Source organism: Salminus brasiliensis, chromosome 15, assembly GCF_030463535.1.
Source record: "Salminus brasiliensis chromosome 15, fSalBra1.hap2, whole genome shotgun sequence".
Classification (NCBI taxonomy): domain Eukaryota; kingdom Metazoa; phylum Chordata; class Actinopteri; order Characiformes; family Bryconidae; genus Salminus; species Salminus brasiliensis.
The window spans coordinates 5274470-5298492 of record NC_132892.1 but is presented as its reverse complement, the minus strand read 5'-3'; the positions used below and the strand labels follow the sequence as shown (position 1 = coordinate 5298492).

At 42.3% G+C, this 24023-nt stretch overlaps 1 protein-coding gene across 1 annotated transcript in view; it reads left to right on the top strand.

Moving 5' to 3' along the window:
* The first annotated feature begins 1823 nt into the window (after positions 1 to 1823).
* mad1l1 (mitotic arrest deficient 1 like 1) overlaps positions 1824 to 24023 on the top strand; it is a 95454-nt gene continuing 73254 nt past the window's right edge. Inside the window, exons 1-9 of the mRNA XM_072657665.1 lie at positions 1824 to 1888; positions 5598 to 5774; positions 6647 to 6787; positions 7638 to 7817; positions 7908 to 8032; positions 8121 to 8202; positions 8466 to 8596; positions 9234 to 9348; positions 12992 to 13053. Coding sequence (XP_072513766.1) covers positions 5628 to 5774; positions 6647 to 6787; positions 7638 to 7817; positions 7908 to 8032; positions 8121 to 8202; positions 8466 to 8596; positions 9234 to 9348; positions 12992 to 13053 — 983 coding nt within the window. The 5' untranslated portion in view covers positions 1824 to 1888; positions 5598 to 5627. The remainder of the gene's footprint in view (positions 1889 to 5597; positions 5775 to 6646; positions 6788 to 7637; positions 7818 to 7907; positions 8033 to 8120; positions 8203 to 8465; positions 8597 to 9233; positions 9349 to 12991; positions 13054 to 24023) is intronic.

Genomic DNA, 24023 nt, shown 5'->3' with positions numbered 1-24023 from the left:
AGGTGTGGCCTTGAGGGGTATAAAACCCCCCCAGGGTGGAGCTATGGAGCCGTGCACCGGTGTTCTCTGGAATAACGGTTGGCTCCATCCAGTACTTTGGGGATGAGGTTATGAGGTGGGGTTGTGGTCATCCAACATCCTGACCTCAGGAACACTGTTGTCTTTATATATATATATATATATAGATAGATAGATAGACAGACAGACAGACAGATAGACAGACAGATAGACAGACAGATAGATAGATAGATAGATAGATAGATAGATAGATAGAGATAGATAGATAGATAGATAGACCGACAGACAGACAGACAGATAGACAGACAGATAGATAGATAGATAGATAGACAGACAGACAGACAGACAGATAGACAGATAGATAGATAGATAGATAGATAGAGATAGATAGATAGATAGACAGACAGATAGACAGACAGATAGATAGACAGACAGACAGACAGACAGAGACAGATGGATATATATATAGATAGATAGACAGACAGACAGATAGACGGATAGACAGATAGACAGACAGATAGATAGATAGATAGACAGACAGACAGATAGATAGATAGATAGATAGATAGGCATATAGATAGACAGACAGACAGATGGATAGATAAATAGATAGATAGATAGATAGATAGATAGACAGACAGACGGATAGATAGATAGATAGATAGACAGACAGACAGACAGATAGATAGACAGATAGACAGACAGACAGACAGATAGATAGACAGATAGATAGATAGATAGATAGATAGATAGACAGATAGATAGATAGATAGATAGATAGATAGATAGATAGATAGACAGACAGACAGACGGATAGATAGATAGATAGATAGATAGACAGATAGATAGATAAATGGAGTTGTAGAGGGATAGATAGAGCTGAAACTCCTAAACCCTTCATCCAATTTAAATGTGAATACCCTCAAATGAAGCCTGGACATTTCGCTGTACAGTCCACACTGTACAGTGACGAATATGTGCACCTTTATCCTTAAAAAAAAAAAAAAAAAAAAGAAAACCACAAACGTGGTGGCAGTGGTGGCTCAGCGATTAGAGCGCCGGGATATCGATAACAGGGTTGTGGGTTCGATTCCCGGGCTCGGCAAGCTGCCACTGTTGGGCCCTTGAGCAAGGCCCTTTACCCTCTCTGCTCCCCGGGCGCTGGAGTTGGCTGCCCACCGCTCTGGGTGTGTGTGTGTACTCACTGCCCCTAACACTTGTGAGTGTGTGTTCACTACCAGATGGGTTAAATGCGGAGGACACATTTCGCTGTACAGTCCACACTGTACAGTGACGAATACGTGCACCTTTATCCTTATCCTTTTATGTCTATGTTGATTATATAACTATAATTGTTATGTAAATAAATAAATAAATATTATTGTTTCAGTGTCCAAATATATATGGACATAACTGTAGCTAGATAGATATATAGGTAGATAGATTAAGACAAGCAATGTGCACCCCTGTGTCAGTGTCAATGGGTGCAACTTAACAAGGCTGAAAGCATCCATTAAGAGGGGTGTCCACAAACATTTGGACATGGTGTATTTGGGTGACGTTTCGATTCGGAGGATCCGGCATTAATCATGTCGAGGGAAATTGAACCATGTTGCCATGTCTATAATATTTGATTAAACCGCTTGATTAAAATGTACTGGATCATTTAAAATATTAAAAAGTGACAAACATTCAGAAATATGTAAATACCTGTCGCAGTGATTGCGCACTCCGCACACCAGCCGGTAGGTGGCGGTCTTCGCTCCCTGTCTGCAGAAACGGACCTCCCCCCCCCGCCCCGTCCACAGAGGAAGAGCGCCACCTCCGAACTGGGCAAGGAGGGAGATTCGGATTCAGGGCTGAGGTTCAGGTGAGCTGGACGCACTCGCTCCTCTTTGGCTTCCTTTAGGGAGTGGAGGTGGAAAACACCCCGTCAGCATGGCCTTCCTCTGCTCTCTCCAGTCCTTAGAAATGCTGTGTTGCTTGCTGTTTAGCAAGTTAGCTTGTGGAGCTAACTCTCGTTGCTGTCTCGGTCTTCGTAGCGATCTTCTCCGGTCCACCTTAAATACTGCAGTAGTTCCGTTCAGGCGCCTGATGGTTACTTACACGCACTGATGCCGCTTTTAAGGTGGACTGGAAAAGTTGAGTGGGAAACATACTTAATGTGTTGTATTCGCTTAAAAAGTACTGAAACCTGCTTAATTATATAGGAAAACGTCTATAAAGTGTTTGTACAGGCTGTTAAGCTGAAGATAAAGCACATTTTAACCCATAGCTACAGTGAGTTAGCTAGCTAGCACAAGTTAGCACTATATATTTAGCTAGCTAACCATGCTAGCTAGTAAAGTGCGGTTAAATGACTGGTTTGGATGAGGTTAATAGCCCTCAAACTGAGGCATGAGGCTTAATTTAGCACTAGCTAGCTTTCTAAAGCTTTCTAGAAGCAAGACTGTGAGTTTCTGCAGTGTTTGAGTGCAAGTTGCTGAATTAGCTATTAGCACCAGCTAAATCTCCAAACATTGACTGACCCTCCTTTATCCAACGTCTTCTAGCACACATGCTTATCTGCAATCAGCCCATGCTCTTTAAAAATGGCACTGGATCGGACTAAAGGCACTAATGAAAGCTGACAGGTCAGGGTTGTCACTCTAAAACCCTTGATAAAAAGCCCCCCTTGCTGTTAAAGGTCAGGGGACCCTCCTGAAAAGAGAAAACACAGACTGCTGGCCTGCTCAAGCTGGTTGATCAGTTTGCTCCTGACCAGCACAGGGCATGGTTTCTTTGAGTTTGAGGGGTTAGCTGGTCTACAAGCATGATCAGCCTGACCATGCTTTGACTGCCAGTGTCAGTAAGCTTGAGCAAGCATCAAGCATTATCTAGCTGGACGGCCCGCATGACCAAAATCACATGGAACGAACCCTGTGCTGGTCAAGAGCTGCGTAATTAGTCACCTTACCCCCATAGGGTGCGCTTTCGTCTGGATGACCAGCTTTTCAACCTCCTTGACCGTCAAAGACCAGGTTAGACCACCTGAAACCTGGTCTTGAGCTGGAGTTTTGGATGCTCGCAGTACTCCACATTGGTTTCACAGCTGGGTCCTGTGCTGGAGGGGTTCCAGCTTAGACCACCTGAAACCTGGCCTTGAGCTGGAGTTTTGGATGCTCGCAGTACTCCACATTGGTTTCACTGCTGGGTCCTGTGCTGGAGGGGTTCCAGCTTAGACCACCTGAAACCTGGCCTTGAGCTGGAGTTTTGGATGCTCACAGTACTCCACATTGGTTTCACAGCTGGGTCCTGTGCTGGAGGGGTTCCAGCTTAGACCACCTGAAACCTGGCCTTGAGCTGGAGTTTTGGATGCTCACAGTACTCCACATTGGTTTCACAGCTGGGCCCTGTGCTGGAGGGGTTCCAGCTTAGACCACCTGAAACCTGGCCTTGAGCTGGAGTTTTGGATGCTCACAGTACTCCACATTGGTTTCACAGCTGGGTCCTGTGCTGGAGGGCTTCGGTGGTGTTTCACTGTCCAAATATATATGGACCTAACTGCAGATAGATAAATACATAGATTAAGACTAGACAAGCAATGTGCACCCCTGTGTCAGTGTCAATGGGTGCAACTTAACAAGGCTGAAAGCATCCATTAAGAGGGGTGTCCACAGACATTTGGACATGGTGTATTTGGGTGATGTTTTGATTTTTTTCAGGGGATCTGGCATTAATCATGTCTGGCTTTGGTGAGTGAAATTAAACCATGTTGGCAGAAGTATTTGATCAAACCACTTGATTAAAATGTACTGGATAATTGCGACCCGCATGACCAAAATGACATGGAACGTACACTGTGCTGGTCAAGAGCTGCGTACCCCCATAGGGTGTGCTTTCGTCTGGATGACCAGCTTTTCAACCTCCTTGACCGTCAAAGACCAGGTTAGACCACCTGAAACCTGGCCTTGAGCTGAAGTTTTGGATGCTCACAGTACTCCACATTGGTTTCACAGCTGGGCCCTGTGCCGGAGGGGTTCGGGTCAGCCTTGTCCTTAAGTCTGAACTTTGAGGCAGACAAATTTACCAAAATGAGGCACTGTCTTCACTGTTATGGCAGTAGTTTGGGCCTTGGGTTCCTAAGTCAGCAAAAAAGTCTAAGTTTAATGAATTTAATCTGTTTTAAAGGACTATTTAATGTGAATTACATTTTTTCATCATTATTTCTGTATAACTAAATTGTTTAGATGTAAACAAAGTCATTCAGAATCATTTAGTGTCAAACACCCAATTCTAGAGACATTAGTCGCTGTGTCAGAATTGTTCTCTGTGGTGGTGAATAGGGCTGGGCGATATGGTACGAATATTATATCGCAATATTTCACGTTAGATGTGATCGAAGACAATGCATCAGTAGTAACAGATTTTTAAAAAGTACCACCCAAACACTCTCCCATAGTTTGTTCAGTGATTTTTATTATTATTATTTTTTGTAATAATATAAATTAGCTGCACTTCATCTAATTACACTTTCTGTGATGAAATGTGGAGTTGATCAGTGTTCTCTAAGCACTGACCATATCCTCGATATGCTTAGAAAAGCATATTGTGTATCATGATAAACTTTCACATTATAATATGAAATTGTCATATTGCCCAACTCTAGAAGTGAACGGAACCAAACTTTGAGTAGTTAAATGCCTCTAAAATGTCCTACACAGAAAGCTATTATATCAAATGGTATTAAATACCTTTCTTTAAGACAAGTTACCCTCTGCTGTATTCATTTTAATAAGGCACAGTTATGCTAATCCATAACCAATTTTTCTTTTATTAGCTACTAGGTCTTTTGGGGTGCTCAAACTTTTGCATAGTTCTGTTTTTCTTGTTGCTCTTAAATCAAAAACTATAACTCTAATAATCTAGAGCTGGGAAATATGACAATTTTATGGTATCGTGATGAATTTTGTTACTGTAATGATAATATGTTTTTCCAGTCATATGGATGAGACTGTTAGTGCTTAATAAACACTGATCAGCTGCAGCTTCAATACAACAGTGGGGGAATTCTCAGTGCCACAGCAGAGAAAACGGCACTGGATCGGACTAAAGGCACTAATGAAAGCTGACAGGTCAGTGTTGTCACTCTAAAACCCTTGATAAAAAGCCCCCCTTGCTGTTTAAAGTCAGGGGACCCTCCTGAAAAGAGAAAACACAGACTGCTGGCCTGCTCAAGCTGGTTGATCAGTTTGCTCCTGACCAGCACAGGGCATGGTTTCTTTGAGTTTGAGGGGTTAGCTGGTCTACAAGCATGATCAGCCTGACCATGCTTTGACTGCCTGTGTCACCAAGTGTAGTATAGTAGATTTATAAGTATAGTAGTTTATAAGAATCTGGCATGTTTTTAGTCTGAGATTACATGTATTTTTTTTTTTTTGTCTTTCGGAGATCAGTTAATCCCCTACTAACCATAAGTGAATGTTCATGAGCTAACTGGAGAATCCCAGAAGGTCTTCTCAAACTAAGCTGTTTGTTATAAACAGTGTTTCTTTGGGGACATGTTTTAGATGTTTCACACAAGCTTTTCTTCTCCACAGGGGACAGACAAGCCTAAAGGATTTGCCAAAATGAGTGACCTAGAGGATGACACCACTATCTTCTCCACCCTGAAATCTTTCAAGAGTTTAATCGCCCGCCCGGACCGCTCTCTGCTGGAGGCTGAGCCTGCTTATGGGAGGAGCGACCTTCAGAAGCTCTACACCCAGAGAGTAGAGGTAAGTCCCAAAAGAACCCCACTGACTTTTAGTGCAGCCCTCTTTCCTGATGGCTGTATTAAGAGGGCAGACCTCTTACCTCACAGTGAGGTTTGTTGATTTGATTGGAGCTCTTTAGGCTGGCTTTACTAGGGGGGAAAAAAACCTCTTGGTTCTGCAATAATAATCAATGGGGAGGTGGGGGGGCACAATTGGCTATGCTTATTCCGGGTGGGTAGAGGGCGCTCTCTCGTCATTCTAAAGCGTTGTTGTGCTTAAGAATGGCTGGTTTCTCGTATTGGAGGAGACATGTTAATTCCTCCTAGTGTTGGGAGCATTGCTAGTGATGGAGGGAGCTACAAACAGGTGAGTTAATTGGCAGGAAAAATGAAGGGTTTCCAGGGTGTGAATGAGGATTTGGTGTGAACATCGCTGGACCACGATGTTGTGGGGTTAATACCTGCATCTGCCGAGCTGAAACCGTTGGGCCCTTGAGCAAGGCCCTGAACCCTCTCTGCTTCAGAGATAACATATTGTGGCTGACCCTGCGTTCTGACCCCAGTTGTCTAAGCTGTGGTATGCACAGAGCATAATTTTGTTAGTGTATGTGTAAGTGCTCTATATGGACTAAAGTATTGGGACACCCGAAATCAGGGGTTCATCCTGTTTTTGTTGGTGTAACTAGCTCTACTGTCCATGGAAGGCTTTCTCTTAGATTTCGGAGTACTGCAGTGTACTGCACTGTAGTGTTGTTGTGTTGTGCTGGAGATGATTCATTTGTAAAGGAGTATGCCGAGTGAAAAGCAATTTGATGACCACATGTTATGGTTATTCTTTCATTAGTCACATTTGATCTGATTCGCTCATGCAGTTTATTCTTTGGTACCCTGCAGATGGAAGAGGCAGCCGAACGAATCCGCTCCCACACCAGCCTGTTACAGCTCACTCAGGAGAAACAGCAGATGGAGCTCAGCCACAAAAGGGCACGTATAGAGCTGGAGAAAGAGGCTCATAGCAGCTCTAGGGACTTCCAGGTAACTTACAGTTTGCAAGTTTTTATTTTTATTTGTTTGTTGTTACAATAAGAATAAAAATAGGGAAGGCACACCATGCAAAAGTCACCATTAGTTCTAAATACCATAATTAGCTTTGGCTTCTTCATAGTCTTCTTTAGGAAAGTCCAGTTGATGGAAACGTCCTATACTTTTTTGATATATACTAAATTGAGGTCTGGAAGATTACTAGAAAGTAGAGCTGGGCGATATGGACATTTTTAGATCACGATACTTAAAGTCTTAAAGATTTTGCGATATGATATTTATTGCAAATTTTAAACTGTTTGAAATACTCTCCCATACTGAGTTTCGTGATTTTTACTCAAAATATGCTGCACTGCATTGAATTAAAAACACTGATTACACTCTTTGTAATGAAACATGCCGTTAATCAGTGCAGTTTAAACGTTCGTGATTTTCCTGGTACGCTCATAAAAGCATTTTGTGTACCACGATAACGAAATTTATCACGATATCATGAAATATTGTCATATTGCCCAGCTCTACTAGAAAGGCAAATCTAAACCCCTTGTTTGACTGCTAAAGCTGATTTAGCAGCAAGATTTAGCAGACTCTGAAGTAGAGGTGCGCTGTTCTACTGTGCAGCGACACCTGCCCAAATATGAGCTTCATGGTAAAGCCATCGGATAACAACCTTTCCTGCATCCTCAGTTTTTTTTTTTTTTTTAGCTTGTTTCACAGATATTGTCTTGAGAAGTGACATCACACTTTTGCCGGTTTACGTCATTTCCAAATGCATAATCATAGCATTTAACTAAAGCATTACAGGCGGGTAGCTTTTTGAAAATTGCTGTGTTGTCTCCCGCAGAGGCAACTTGACCGAAACCAGGACTTGCTGACAAAGATCAGGCGCCTGGAGGAAAAAGAGGAGAAAGCCAACCAAGCTCTGAGTGAACAGATGGAAAACAGCAAGGCCCTGAAGCAGAGCCTAGAGGAACTCCACAAGCAGGCAAATGACAAGGACAACAAACTTGCAGATGCCAACCAGGTACACAGAGAGTGTAACAGTCCATAGGGTGCTTACCAGCTGAGTAAAGGCTTATCATAAATGCCATTTCTTCTCCTGTGCTTGTCTCAGATGGTCAGCGAACTCAAAGATGAGGTGCGAACACTGAACCAGAAGCTGCAGATTCAGGATTCCAAGTTCTCCACCCAGAACTTGGAAAACCAGGCCATACAGGAACAGCTGGAGATGCAGCGCAAGTATGAAAAACGTACCACCTGCACACTGAGCGTATTTTAGATATTTAAATTCTTTAATTCCACATTTTCACACGTTTATCTCCAATAGGAAGTACCAGGAGGTCAATCAGAAGTATCAGACTCTGCAGTCATCTCAGCTATCCAACACGGAGAGTGAACTCAAGATTAAGGTTTGTTGTTACCATGTTGTTCAACACATTCACCATTAGTGTTGGACACAGATGGAATTCAGCCTCCGACTTATTAACCCATCTGTGCGGTGAGAAGCCATTGCCAGGGGAGCAGAGAGGGTTAAGGACCTTTCTCGAAGGGCCCAACAGTGGCAGCTTGTTGAACCAGTGCTCTCACCGCTAAAACGGCCCAATTATTCAATACTAATTGTAATGCATGTATTAAATATGTTAACAAGTGCTTTGTCTCCGTCTGCCTGTAGGAGTTGAAGAGGCGGCTGGCGCTTCAGGAACAGGACTCCATAATCGTGAAGAATATGAAGACTGAGGTGGCCAAGCTGCCAGAGCTGGAGAGAGAAATTAAACGTCTACAAGAGGAAAACTCATATCTCAGGTACCTTGTAGTCATGGATTACTTTGCAAAACAATTTGCATTAAAAAAGTGCAAATTTAAGTCTGTATCTTCTCAGTAAAACACTAATAGTAGAATAAACACGAACATTTCTACAGAAAGTTGTGTTTTTTCCGTCACTGTGTTTATGAAAGCTTCTCCAAAGCTCTACTCATGGAGTGTAGTATTATTATCTGGTTATAATAGTAATTACTGTCTAGTATCTGGTTCTCCTTCAAGCCTGGGTTTGGTAAATCAGTGCTTAAAGCTGTTAAATCAGGTGAGCTGCTGATGGAATTGGAATTGGGAGCATCCAGGTATTGGCATTCTCAATGACTTTAGCTCTTCCTGAAGGTGTTGGATGGAGCTCCATCACCCCGCTCGTTCCACTGCTCCAGAGTCTAATGATTGGGGGGTTTATGCCGCTCTAGCTGATGTCAGGCATTGAGCATGGTGAGCTTGGGCTGCTCCTGGGCGTCCAGTTCTATTGCTAATGTCTTTTTGTGGTGATTATACAAGCTTAATACAGCTTGATTCACTGATGAGATGAGGGGTGTCCACAAACCTTTGGACATATTGTGTATGTCCAACCAATACTAAGAATAATTTGTGTAATAAAGTGTGTGTTTTCTGTGTGCAGGGAGACCAAAGAGAACTGCAGTCTGCTGAAAGAGGAGACTGAGGGGTTGAGGAAGAAGCTGGAGAGAATGGAGAAGGTGGTGGAGGAGAAGCTCAAGCTGGAGCTGGAGAAAGAGGTAAACCTACAGAACACTTTTGGACAGTTTCTTCAGGATTTCTGGATTAAAAAAACCTGACCATGACAAAACATAATTAACATTTTATTTATTTTTTGGACATCATAAATGTTAAGGTTTAAACTTGCAAAGTAAAGCAACATGGTCTGCCTTCTGGTTGCAAAGCAATCTAAATCTTCCTCTACCTCCTAGATATTTCATCATTGATTACTGGTTAGATACTCTATATTGTCTTAGGATTAGGTAATGCTTGTCTAAATCATTCTGAGGCTGTGAAGTGATAGGATACCATGTATTAGGGCTTGTTGAAAACAGAGTTATTAAGCTGATTTATGGAGAGAGCTCATTCGCTTTATCAGTTATCCTTTGCCAGCTAGATAGACACATTGGTTAGGGATACTGTAGACAGGTCAATATTCAGGCAGTGATACGGTCACATCCATGAACATCAGCTTAATAAATCTGAAAGCCCTCAGCCACTCATTGGTTGCTGCTAAAATTCACAGAAGAAATTATAGCTAAAGTTTATGGGGGATCTGAAATGGCTCCTGTGTTTTGCACTATGTAGCAAAGCTGTTTAAGTTGCACGGTGCTATGCAAATGTATTGTGCGTTACTTGTTTGTACACATCAAACACTGAGCTAATGCCCTACAAAGGCAAGATAGGGGAGCGAATTAGACCTCTTACCATCAGCTTGCAAAGGTTAGCTGCTTATTTAGCTAGCTAAGAGACTTCTTTTAAATCGTTGACAGTTTGAGTAAACAACTTAAAAGTTTGTCATAGACAAACAATCTAAGTAAACCAATAACGCACAAATGTCTGCATTGTTTTTGTCTTTTATCGAGTACATTACATATTACACAACAGCCATAGTGCAGGCTAGAAAAAGTAAGTAAACCTTTACATTTAAAACTTGTAGATCTCCCTTTTTCAGCAGTCTCCTGCAACAATCACCACCTTCCCGTATCTGCAAATAAGATTTGTACAATGTTGAGAATGTTTTTTTGGACCGTTTCAGTGGTCCATTTTTACTTAAATATTTCTGGGATGTCTTTGGTGCAGAACCCTCTTCACTTCATGCCACAGCATCTGGAAAGGGTTATGGTCATTGCCATTCCAATATACCAGTCTACCTTTTTCTATCATTCTTTAGTTGAGTTCCTTGTGTGTTTTGGGTCATTGTCCTGTTGCGTTACCCAACAACCTCTTTGGCTTTCGCTTCTTTACATTCCACTTTTTAAATGTTTTGAAACACCTTGTTCCCAATAATGATCACAATGCTCCCAGGCCCTGAGGCAGCAAAGCAGCCCCAAACCATGATGCTTCTTTTACCATGCTTCACAGTTCGGTATTTGTCCTTTAAATGTAGTGTTTTTTTTAAATGTTTTTTAAATGTAGTGTTTTTTTTAAATGTAGGTTTTTTTTTACATTTGTCTCTTAAAATGTCATCTGTTCGTAAAACACTTTCTTAGAATTTCTTAGAGCATTGTTGAACATCCATCCTTCTTGGGACTTAATTTTAAAAAGAAATGCAAAAGTATTTTGTTTGTTTATTTATTTATTTTTTATGAAACCCAAGTTTTAAACAAGCAGTGATAAATATATTACCATTAAACAGACATTTAATGGAGCTTTTAGCACTTTTTGTTAAGTAAATGCTGTTCTTTTAAGCTTATTAAATCTTATTTAGGATCAGATAAAGTACACCCTATAAAATTGGACAATATCAGTATCAGTATTTAAGGCCATCTAATGAGTATTTAAATCCGAGTTGGTATCTGTATCGATACTGTGTTGGCAGATACTTGAAAATCTGATATCTGTGTCGGAATAGAAATAGTGGTACCGGTGCATCCCTAGTTCTTGTTCAGTGATTTTCTAACAACAGACACATGAACAAAAGGTTTTTGCATCTTGTAGAGTTTCTGTAGGTCTTTTGCTGTTACCCTTGGGTTCTTCCAAGATTGCCCAAGATTGTGATCTTGGAATGATCTTATTAGGACGCCGACTCCTAGAAAGAATATCCGACAGTCTTGAATTTTCTCTATTAGTAGACAGTTTGTCTAGCCATGGATTGAGGTACACCCAGGTCTTTAGCAATTCTTCTGTAGACTTTTACAGCTTAATGCATCTCTAATGTCTTCTGAGAACGTCTGTAAGTTGTTTGTGTTGAGGCATGGTTCACGCTAACCAGTCTTTCCTGAGAAGAACAGACCTGTCTCCTTAATTGAAACACATTATGACTGTTAGCTCTTGGAGAAATCATGAACACCGAGATTCACTTACTTTTTCTAGCCTGAACTTCAGGTGTTTATTAAAACTCAATGTGCTCAATAAAAGACCTTAGTATGACTGTTGTCTGTGTTATTAGGTTAGTTAAGACTTTTTGTCTATAATGCCTTATAAAATGTGGTCTGATTGGTTATATTAGTAATCAAGGCAGAAATCCAGGTCAATGGCAAAGGGTTCACTTGCTTTTCCTTGCATCTAGATAGTAAAAATGCTTGCCTACAAGCGCAGTGTCTTTTAAGCATAACTTCTGGACTGTTACAAGTGATGCATAAATCAGGACAGACCCCCTGCTTGCTTTTGCAGCATCTCGGGAATATATGTTGCATGCTCTGTAGTCTCAGGCCTTCTTAAACAATGATATCTGTTTTACCAGCTAAAAATAATTAACCGCTGAAGGCTGTAACTTCACAGTGATTAATGTTTTAGTGTCTGGAAGAGTCTCTGATACAGCAGTAGCAATTTTTCTTACTTAAAAAAAAAAAATGTTGTTGGTGCCTCTTATTATAATGACACCAATGACCAGAGGACAAGAATGTAGAGTCACTGGGGTTTATGTTGCCAGGAAATTCATTTTAATAGCCATAGACCATAGCATAGCCTAATAATCGATACAAGGTCAAAAATATAAGTACATCCTTTTGGATTATTAAAGTCCTGAAAGGTCTTAACTTGGACTTAAAAGACTCTTAACTTCCTGTAAGTGATTGCGATTGGTCACAGCTGGTAGTTTCTCTCGGCACTCAACACACAGTACAACGGAGCTCGGTGCAGATCGCAGGCACTGCATCGCCATGGACTGAGAGGTTGACATCTACTAAAGAAGCCCCTGCTCCAAAATCGACAGCCTCAAGTTCAGCTGACCACATGACCAAAAAAAGGGCTATTGGAGGGAGGTTTTTGGGTATGATGGGACAAGGATATTTGGAGGAGTTAAGAGGAGGCTCTTGGGGATGAACGCACTGTGAAAACTTTTAAGCCTGGTGTTTGGAGCATCTTGCTCTGGGATTGTTGTGGATGGTTTAATGAAGACAGGACAGTGACCCTAATCGCACATCAGAAGTTGTTGTGGAATGGACCAGGCAGGCCTGAGCTAAACCTGATCAAAAATTGGTGTACTGTGCTTAAGTCAAGCCAGGATGTAACTAATTGAATTCAGCTAGAAGTTTGTTAATGGCTACCAGAAGCATCTGCTCAAGGTACAGCTGGCTAAGGGATGTAAGGGACCAAATATTAGCTGTATGTTGTTGTAATTCTGACCTTGTGTTGATGCCAAGACCCCTCTCCCCCTCCAGTATTGCCATTATACCAGTGTTTTTATCTTTGTCTTATCTTTGTTTCCATGCTTGACAGAAACTGGGGCAGGAGCTGCAAGCTTGGGAGAACATTGGCCAGACCACTGGATTGAACATCAGGTGAGTACCTGGGAGATTTGCGGGACGTTTGCTTAGCTCGATCCTTGGAACCATCTGTAGTGTGAAGCCCAGCTGCTTGCGTACTACGGGTATCAGTGCTGGAATCTGCAGTTCCTCTCAAGAAGTCCCTCTTGTTTAAATACCACTGTCATGCTAAGTTGTACTCTGCTTGTGAGAGATCTGTGGCTGCTTAAGTGAACAGAAAACTAAGGGGGTGGGCATCATTTTGTGTTATGTCCTGAAATGAGTAGTGAACTCGCACAAGTTTTATATGTATTGATTGTGTGAAAGTCTAAAAGTTTGGACATTATTTTTTATGAACTTTATGAACATCAGATATGAAACATCGATTATCATATAGTGTACATTTGCTTAATATTGGTCCTGGAAAAAAATGCAACCAAACAAAAAATATTTTTTTACTATTCTCTTTTAAAAAAAAAAAAAAAAAAAAAAAACCTATGGAATTAATGTCAAAATAGTTGCAGGTGAATCCCTAATGAAAATTATAATTAGTATATAGTAAAATAAATAATTAGTTGAAAATATAAAGTATATGCATGTGCAGATTTATTTATTTATCTATTTACTTACATTTCCCTTTTGATAATACTTTTTATTTCTATTTATTTATTTATTTATTTATTTTTACACCTGGATTTTATTAGAAAAGTTTTGACTGTAGTAAAACCAACCAAACAACCTTCTGCTTTAATTTCTTAAAGAAACATTCCAACTAACAATTGTAACAGTAATAATAATTAAAATATTGGGAAATCTGGATGTTTTCTGAGACTGTTATCATTCCGTTAAAATGCCATTCCTTTGCAACCCTATATAAATGGATTTTATTCCTGGCTTTAGGCAGTGTGTGTTTAGCCTTTTTATGAAAGCAGCTTTCTTTGCTTCCACCAACACTGTGACTGTAAGACTGGAGCGTTTAACCCACTTTTACAACAGCCAACCAGAATTCACTTTTACAATAAATTAACTATATAATGTTCTAATAATGGATAAAAAATAGAACTTAAACCTGTCTCTTAGGCTACGTTCACACTAATGTCTTAGTTTTAAAAGGAAAACATTCTCCATCAAGACGTTCTCCGTTTTAGCTGTGCATCAGAACTGCTGTCTACACTACACTACTGATCACATCACCATTCACACACACTGGGTATACTTTGAAGAGCAATGATTTGATTAAAATGTAATCAGTAGTAGGGATGGCATTATACCTTACATTTTAGCCTGAGATGGTAGGGCTGGCTGATATGGTAAAAATACACAATATTGACCACAGTACATAGTAATCACAAACTAAATACATCAGTAGCGACAGATTCTTATAAACTACTGTTCAGATACTCTCCTGTACTGAATACAGTGATTTATACTCAACATCTGCTGTTCTTCATCTAATTAAACCAGTCTAATTACACTGTTAGTAACGAAACCTGCAGCTGATCAGTGTTTATTAAGCACTAACAGTCTCCTCCATATGTTTAGAAAGGCGTATTGTTTATCACGATACCATTGATCACAATCTGATAAAATATTCATTTAGTCATATTGCCCAGGTTATCATACCGTTGCAACTTGTTCTCCACCGTGAATGGGTTTTAAGACGTTAGACGAGCTTTAGGCCAAACATGTGGTTCAGGCAGTAAAAGCTCAGTGAGGGAGCTTAAAAACATCTGTTTTCACCAACGCTGTGAGCAATTGTATACGGTCACATCCCTAATTAGTTGCATTTCATTGTGCAGACAATATAGCCTCCTTGCATCTCCTCAGCAAATGCAAATATTGTATTTTACTGCATTATACCCATAATATTTGCAATATTTGCATTTGCTGAGGAGATGCAGGGAGGCTATATTATATATATATATATATATATATATATATATATATATATATATATATATATATATATATATAGGATATTATAGCTCCTGTATCACTCACCTCCCCTGGTAGTGGGGTCTGCTCTTGCAGCTCTGCTAGGCCTGTGAGGTCTTCACCATACTGAACGGCAGCTTTTATGCTCCGTTTCTTTAAAGGTTCTTTGTGTATTTCACAGCAGTTGTGCAGAAGCACAGATAACAAAGGGAAGATCCTTCATGTTTACGTCCATCGTCCTCCTCAAGGCCACAAACCGATCCTCCAAGCTGTTGGTCTCACTGCTGGCCGTTTCACCATAACATCCATGAAACAGTGCTTTGCACTTTTAAACGCTGCTTTTCTTTCTGTTGATGTAGTCGGTGGAGTGAAGTTAGCTAGGGGTTTGTTTTTCAGACAGTGCAGACGTTCTTTACACCTGTGAAGGAAAACCAGCTCTGATCTGTAAGCGAACGCTGCTGCTTTAAACACTGCCAGATGTTTTGGCAGAATCAAGCCTGTGCTGAGGTGCAAGACGCTGGTAGCCTTAGAAGCTACAGTTTGTAAAAGCTGAATGTTCGGCGTCCAATTCAACCCTTCAGTTCTGTCTTAAACGATGCAGCTGCTGAATGTGCTGGCGCACAGGGGCAAGAATGTGCAGTCGTGACCAAAAGTTTTGAGACGGACCCAAATTTTACTGACTCTCTAGCTTGTTAAGAAGAGTAGGCCAATGAATTGCAATTAATGCAAAGTCCTTCCTCGCTATGAAAAGTAAACCCAATTTCCACTGCATTCCAAACCCTGCCCTAAAATAACCTGCTAATATCATTTCAGCGATCTTCTCGTCAGCTCAGAAGAAAGTGTTGACCAGAACAAGGCAGCTGAGACCACTCCGTCTTGCTGATTGAATTGGAAGAGCAGCCTGGTAGCTTTGAAAGGCGGGTGGTCTTCTGTTAGCAAAGGTTACCTTCAATAAACGGGTGCAGTCGCCTTTGCTTTGCATCAAAAGGGCTTCACTGGCAACGGCATCGCTGCTTATAAGGTTGCACCTAAGCCAACCATTGATCAGATCATCAAGAACTTTAAGAAGGGAGGTTCAATCGCTGTCAGAAAGTCACGGAAAGTCCAGCACCTTCCAGAACCTCCTCCTAAAGAGGTTGCAGGCTTTTGGAGGATGGCTTGGTGTCAAGGACAGGCTGACTTTCTGCAGGAAGTATAGGGATTGGACTGCAGAAGACTGGAGTGAGGTTAGTTTCTCTGATGAAGCCCCTTTTAAGACTGTTTGGGATGTCTGGAAAAATGATTGTCCAGAGAAGAAAAGGTGAGCGCTACCATGTCATGGGTCCTGTGCCATGGCCACAGTGAAGCAACCTGAGACCATTCATTTGTGGGGTTGCTTTTCATCCAAGAGAGTGGACTCCCTCCCAGTTGTGCCTAAGAACAGTACCATTTTCTAAGAGCAACTTCTCCCAACTGTTTGCGAACAATTGTGCTGTCCGCAAACTTTTTTTGTGGCTCTGGGAGCAAAACATTAAAAACCATGGCCAGGAATCTCTCCAGATCTCAATCCCGTGGAGAACCTGTCGCCAATACTTTTAAAAAAAAAAGTGGTGGTCAAATAAAAGCAGAGGTTGTGAGAAAGTCCAAGTACTGAATTAGGCAAGAATGGGTTGCCATCAGTCAGGATTAGGCCCAGAAGCTGATATCCAGCCTACCAGGGTGAATTGAACACTATAAATGTTGTTTTTGCATTAATTTGATGTTAAAAGTCAATGTTCAAAAGTTCAACTTATGGAAATGCTTATATATGTACTGCAGTATACCCTAGAAACCTCTGACCGAAAGGTCTAAAAACACTGAGGCCGCAATCTTGCAAACCAAAAGGTGAAATTTAAGGTGGAATGGAAAATTCTAATACAAAGCCAGCTTCAGTCTCATTACTTGGGCTGTATGTCTAGTTTATTCGGACGGCTGACAATTTGACAACACCATATTTGACAGCTTATTAGATATGTTCACAAAACAAATAGCTGTCTTTTTTGTTAAATTATCTGCGTTAACAAATGCATGTTTGTGCTGCCTGCTGAGAAGTGTCTTGTTGCGCTGTCATGATTCTCTCATTAGCATATTTGAGTCTGTTGGGCTGTGATGGTTTCAAGTTAGCACTCGTTTTCTCACCCCCTCAAAAACCGTTGGCATTTTCTTGTTTTGATAAAATGGAGATACAAGGTCTTGTTTCAGTAGCGATCAGTCATAACGATAGCACCACCTGCCATATTTTGCGTAGGCCCTCTTGTGCCACCACCACTGATCTAACCACTCAAGGTATGGACTCTACAAGACCTCTGAAGGCGTCCTGTGGTATCTGGCACAAAGATGTTGGCACAAAGTTGTGAGGTGGGTGGGGCCTCCATGGATCTCATCAGGGAGTCATAGGTGCCCATAGGTGCTCATGACCCTGTCGCTGGTTCACCAGTTGTCCTTTCTTGGAGCACTTTTGGTAGGTATTGACCACTGCATGTCTGATGCTTTGGAGGTGTTCTGACCCTGGCGTCTAGCCATCACACTTTGGTTTGGTCTCTACAAATATATGGCTAGACAGACGGCTAGACAGTCAAGTCAAGTCAAGTCAAATTTATTTGTATAGCGCTTTTTACAACTGTTGTCGTCACAAAGCAGCTTTACATAATTATTACTTAATAAAGAACAGAGACAGAGAAGAAAGAAGAAATAACATGAAGCGTCAAAGACCCCCGTGAGCAAGCCAACGGCGACAGTGGCAAGGAAAAACTCCCTCAGAGCTGGAGGAAGAAACCTTGGGAGGAACCAAGACTCACAAGGGGGACCCATCCTCCTCTGGCCAGACTGTTTTAAACATTAATGATAAAAATTACCAAACCAGGTACAACAGAAAGTTAATAGTTGTGATATTAATAGTGTCAGACAGGCACGAGTCCATCTAGGTTTCAGCACGGCCACCAAACAGGCAGCAGCGGCTGGCGGGTGAGCCATGGGTGGTGGCGGGTTGGGGGGGACCCGCTGGCTGGACTGGTAGGTGGCAGCTGGTTAGATGCAGGTAGAGGGGACCTCAGCGGGCAATCTTCCTGCAGATCGGGCTGGGTGGCCATTTACTCGGGGAAGGTAAAGAGAGAGAAGTTAGTTCTAAGAGGAATTTTATGGAGTGCAGAGAATGTTGATCATCAGCATCTGGGTATGTCTGATGACTCCGGCAGGTCTGATTATCACAGCATAATTAAAAGGAGAGAGCCAGAAGGTAACACGGACACGGGCGTACCCTGAGAACACCAGCATCTATCTGCTCCACCGTCAACAAACCTGAGTGATCGCGTGTAAGCAGCGAGACGACAGCTCCAGCATCTCAGAGTACTACAATTCCCTGGGTCCGCGAACCCCTGGACCTGCAGCCCTTATCTAAGAAACATTAATTACCAAAAGCTAAACTAAACATATAAGTTTTCAGTTTAGATTTAAAGATTGAGACTGTGTCTGAGTCCCGAACATTATCTGGAAGGTTATTCCAGAGCTGGGGGGCTTTATAGGAAAAGGCTCTTCCCCCTGCTGAGGTTTTCTGAATTTTGGGAACGCGTAAGAGGCCAGCACCCTGAGATCTAAGTAGTCTTGATGGTTCGTAATATACTATAAGATCCTGCAGGTACTCAGGAGCGAGGCCATGTAGGGCTTTATATGTTAATAAAAGAATTTTGTATTCAATATGGAATTTAACTGGGAGCCAATGAAGTGCTGATAGAACTGGACTGATATGGTCAAATTTTCTAGTTTTAGTAAGGACCCTGGCTGCAGCATTTTGCACCAGCTGAAGTTTATTGAGGTTCCTGCTGGAACAACCTGACAGTAACGCATTACAGTAATCTAGCCTTGAGGTAATAAAAGCATGTACTAGCTTTTCTGCGTCTTGTAGTGATAAGGAGTTTCTTAGTTTGGAGATGTTCCTAAGCTGCATAAAGGCTGTTCTACTAATATTAGCTATATGTTGCTCAAATGATAAATCTGAGTCGAATGTGACGCCAAGATTTTTAGCTGCTAAACCAGGAATGATGGGAGAATCTGCCAAGTCTAACATTAAGTCTGATAGTTTATTTCTAGAGTCTTTTGGACCTAAAAGGAGAACTTCGGTTTTGTCACTGTTAAGGAGAAGGAAGTTATGTGACATCCAGAGTTTTATATCCTTTACACAGTCCTCCATTTTCTGTAGTCTAAATTTATCGTCAGGTTTGGCTGATATATAGAGCTGTGTGTCATCTGCATAGAAGTGGAAATTAACGCCATGTCTGCTTATAACTGAGCCCAGTGGTAACATGTATAATGTAAATAATAGTGGTCCTAAAATTGAGCCTTGCGGAACTCCATATCTTACTTCTGTGTAGTTTGAAGATAAATCATTTATCTTTACAAATTGGAAGCGTCCCGTTAGATATGATTGGAACCATGATAGGGCTGTCCCTGTGATTCCAACCATTTTCTCTAATCTTTCTAGTAATATAGAATGATCTATTGTATCAAAGGCTGCACTAAGGTCTAGTAGGACTAATAAAGATACGTAGCCTTGATCAGAGGCAAGAAGGAGATCATTCGTAATCTTCACTAGGGCTGTCTCTGTGCTGTGATTGAGTCTAAATCCAGACTGGAATTTCTCATACATGTCATCTTTACTCAGGTATAAGCAGAGTTGTTGGGCCACAGCTTTTTCTAATATCTTAGATACGAATGTTAAGTTTGAGATGGGTCTATAATTAGATAATACGCTAGGATCAAGATTTGGTTTTTTGATTAAAGGTTTTATAACTGCTATTTTAAGGGTTTGGGGTACATGCCCAAGGCTAAGGGATGAATTTACAATTGTTAAAAGAGGTCCGATTATAATTGGGAGAATTTCTTTTAGCAATTTAGAGGGAATCGGGTCGAGTGTACATGTTGTACAATTAGCTGAGGATATAATTTTTTCTAGTTCTGCCAATATAGCCACCTTTCTTTACAATGACACTCAAAAGCCTTCCATCCATAGATTGTCAGTAGCTTGATCTGTTTACGATCAACATTGCGTGCAGCAGACACCACAGCCTCCCAGACACTGTTCAGAGAGGTGTACTGTTTTCCCTCCCTGTAGATCTCACATTTCATAAGGGACCACAGGTTCTCTATGGGGTTCAGATCAGGTGAACAAGGGGGCCATGTCATCATTTTCTCTTCTTTTAGACCCTTACCGGCCAGCCAGGCTGTGGAGTATTTGGATGCATGTGATGGAGCATTGTCCTGCATGAATATCATGGTTTTCTTGAACGATACCGACTTCTTTCTGTACCACTGCTTGAAGAAGGTGTCTTCCAGAAACTGTCAGTAGGTCTGGGAGTTGAGCTTCACTCCATCCTCAACCCGAAAAGGTCCCACAAGTTCATCTTTGATGATCCCAGCCCATACCAGTACCCCACCTCCACCTTGCTGGCGTCTGAGTCGGAGTGGAGCTCTCTGCTCTTTACTGATCCAGCCTCGGGCCCATCCATCTGGCCCATCAAGAGTCACTCGCATTTCATCAGTCCATAAAACCTTAAATCAGTCTTAAGATATTTCTTGGCCCAGTCTTGACGTTTTATCTTATGTTTCTTGTTCAAAGGTGGTCGTTTTTCAGCCTTCCTTACCTTGGCCATGTCCCTGAGTATCGCACACCTTGTGCTTTTTGATACTCCAGTAACGCTGCATCTCTGAAATATGGCAAAACTGTTGGCAAATGGCATGTTGGCAGCTTCACGCTTGATTTTCCTCAATTCATGGGAAGCTATTTTACGCCTATTTTTCCCAACACGTTTCTTGCGACCCTGTTGGTTATTTGCCATGAAACGGTGGTTTGTTCGGTGATCAAAAGTTTGTCAATTTCAAGACTGCTGCATCCCTCTGCAAGACATCTCACAACTTTTGACTTTCCAGAGTCTGTCAAATCTCTCTTCTGACCCATTTTGCCAAAGGAAAGGAAGTTGGGTAGACGTACGGGTAGACTGATGGGAAGATGGGTAGACGTACGGGTAGACTGATGGATAGATGGGTAGACGTACGGGTAGACGGATGGATAGACGGGTAGACGGATGGATAGACGGGTAGACGTACGGGTAGACGTACGGGTAGACGGGTAGACGTACGGGTAGACTGATGGGAAGACGGGTAGACGTACGGGTAGACTGATGGGAAGATGGGTAGACGTACGGGTAGACTGATGGGAAGACGGGTAGACTGATGGGAAGACGGGTAGACGGATGGATAGACGGGTAGACGGATGGATAGACGGGTAGACGGATGGATAGACGGGTAGACGTACGGATGGATAGACGGGTAGACGTACGGACGGATAGACGGGTAGACGTACGGACGGATAGACGGGTAGACGTACGGGTAGACGGACGGATAGACGGGTAGACGTACGGGTAGACGGATGGATAGACGGGTAGACGTACGGGTAGACTGATGGGAAGATGGGTAGACGTACGGGTAGACCAATGGATAGACGGGTAGACGGGTGGATAGACGGGTAGACGGGTGGATAGACGGGTAGACGGATGGATAGACGGGTAGACGTACGGGTAGACGGATGGATAGACGGGTAGACGTACGGGTAGACGGATAGACGGGTAGACGTACGGGTAGACGGATGGATAGACGGGTAGACGTACGGGTAGACGGATGGATAGACGGGTAGATATGAATAACGTTGATTACCTCATAGCAAATCTGGGATATCTGTTAGTCAGAAACCGAACAGTAGATTCTCGTCATTGGATGCATGAGAAATATGCAGGCTTGATCACCTTTGACGAGCACCAGAGCATTTTGACCAACAGCAAGGCTTGTGGGGAGCTCTTGGTCAGCAGTGGAGAGTACCTGGTCCTACTAATCAAGGGGGTGTGGGTGAAAAGAAGTTCTACACTAATTTATTTACATTTCTAGGATCATAAATCTGGTCAGAATCGGTCCGTTTGGTGTCACTGCATCGCATTAGTGGGAATGTTGACGTTATTGATTTATGGGTCAGGCCTGTTTTCTCCAGCAAAACAAAAGCAGTAACCACTAGAGGGAGCTGTGGTCAAACATATCCATTGAGTCTTTTCTTTTGTTTACATTATCACACCCCTCAGTCATTTGCTGGAGTGTTCCACTTCTCACTTATCAGAGCTTTTTTTTTCCCCCAGCGTCCGTCGTGGCTTTTTGTTAGGGCAAGGTCATCTGGTTTCCAGCAGAAATCAGAGTACATGTTTGATGCCCTGCGTTTCAGGCACTGACCCCTTATCTAAGGCATGAAAGGGTGGCTTTACTGTACGCGGTGTGTGTGATCGTCGATGTGGTTTCTCATTCATGTGAAACATGAAATCATTCTCTTGAATGACTCTAGAATGGGAAGAGCTGGTGGAGGGTGTATGTGTGGTGTGTGTGTATGTATATGGATAAATGCTTGGGGTGTGACTCATTGTTCTGTAAAATTCGTTGTTGGTTGAGTGGGTGGTGGTCTTGCTGCCTGCAGAGAATTCTGAGGGACCCTCGAACACAGCACAGTTCCAGTTATTATTCTCTCATCCTACAGAATATGAGCCAATAAGAGCTAAGCTAACATTACTAGTAATTGGAAGCTATGTTGTGTGAGCGTCAAAGTTCTTCAGTCGTCTTCTTCAGCTTCCTTCAACAGTGGGCTTGAAGCAAACCTGGCCTTTATTTAGCTTTTGTCTGAAATTGATGTAGAACTCTTTGATTTCTGTGGGCCGCCGTAACTGTGAGCGTTCAGCATACATCTTCAAAGAACACAACAAGTGGCAATGATGAGCAGGGTTTTTCTGGCTGGTCAGTGTTCCTTCTAGGATAGGCTATTGGTGCCCCCCTTGGACTCCCTCCAAGGGCCAGCGATCTCGCCCTCACCTAGCCTGGCGATTCCCTTTCTTTTAAATTCAGGTGCCATCATGACTGACTCTTACCCGTGCCGGGTATAGGGTTTAAAATTAGGGTTGTAGATTTTGCAGAACTCTCTGTACCTCCTGCAATGTTTGGTTTGTGTTCATTGTCCAAAGTTAGTCGCGTTCCTTCACACGTTTGGAGGATTGCTGAGGAATTTTTGCACATTTTTGCCAGTATTTGGGGTTCGAGTGCCACGATGGGTGCTTTTCTATTTGGAGAGTTTGGTCGGGTATGTCTAAATTTTCTCAAAGTAACGTAAACACCGCCTTTTCCCCCCCCACCTCACACCTGCTCCTTCGGGAACACCATATATGTTAACGTTCTTAATCCTAGAGCGTCTCTCCTGGTCAGTTACTTCGGCACCCAGCTTCACCTGTAGCTTCAGCATTTCTGTTGGATGTCGTCTTCTATGTGTTGGATGCTCTCCTCCGCTCTCAGGGTTTGTCTTCAGCCTCGTCTAGTTTGCTGTTGGTTTTCACAATTGCTTTCTTAACGTCAGAGCTGCTCTTTATTATCCTGGTGAAAACCCAACTCCCAAAGAATTCATTTCGAATCCATGGTCCGTTTGTTTTTTGTTTGTCTTCTTATTTTTCTTTTTCTCCCAATTTAGTGCTGCCAATTAACCCACCTGCTTGTAGCTCCTCCTCGCGCTAGCAATGTTCTCAACACTAGGACGGTAACGTCTTAACTCGATGCAGCATTGTTGGGCAGCCAGGGCACTCGGAGGAAAGCACCAGGTCCCCAGCTCCACCACACCAGCTAACGGCCAATATCTGCTAAAGAGTGAGAGTGAGAGAGTTCCATCTACCCGTCCGAAGAGCGTAGCCAGTTGTGCTTGCTCAGACTCTGGCTGCCGATGGCAAAACGGCATGGCTTGGGATTCGAAATCTTGCACCTTCTTTTTTTCCCCATTGGCAGTTGTGGCAGCATCTTTTCATGGAGTGCTATGCTATGCTGATTGTTACACGCCACCACATCGGCATAATGCCACAGTTGCAGTTACAAATGAGACTAATCCAGAGATGCACCCGTCAGAGTTTTGTCGAGAGCTGATGGCAGGAATATGGGATATGCACCTTTTATAGAGTCAGTAGAGCACAAATGACCTGCTGTGTTTTTAGAAC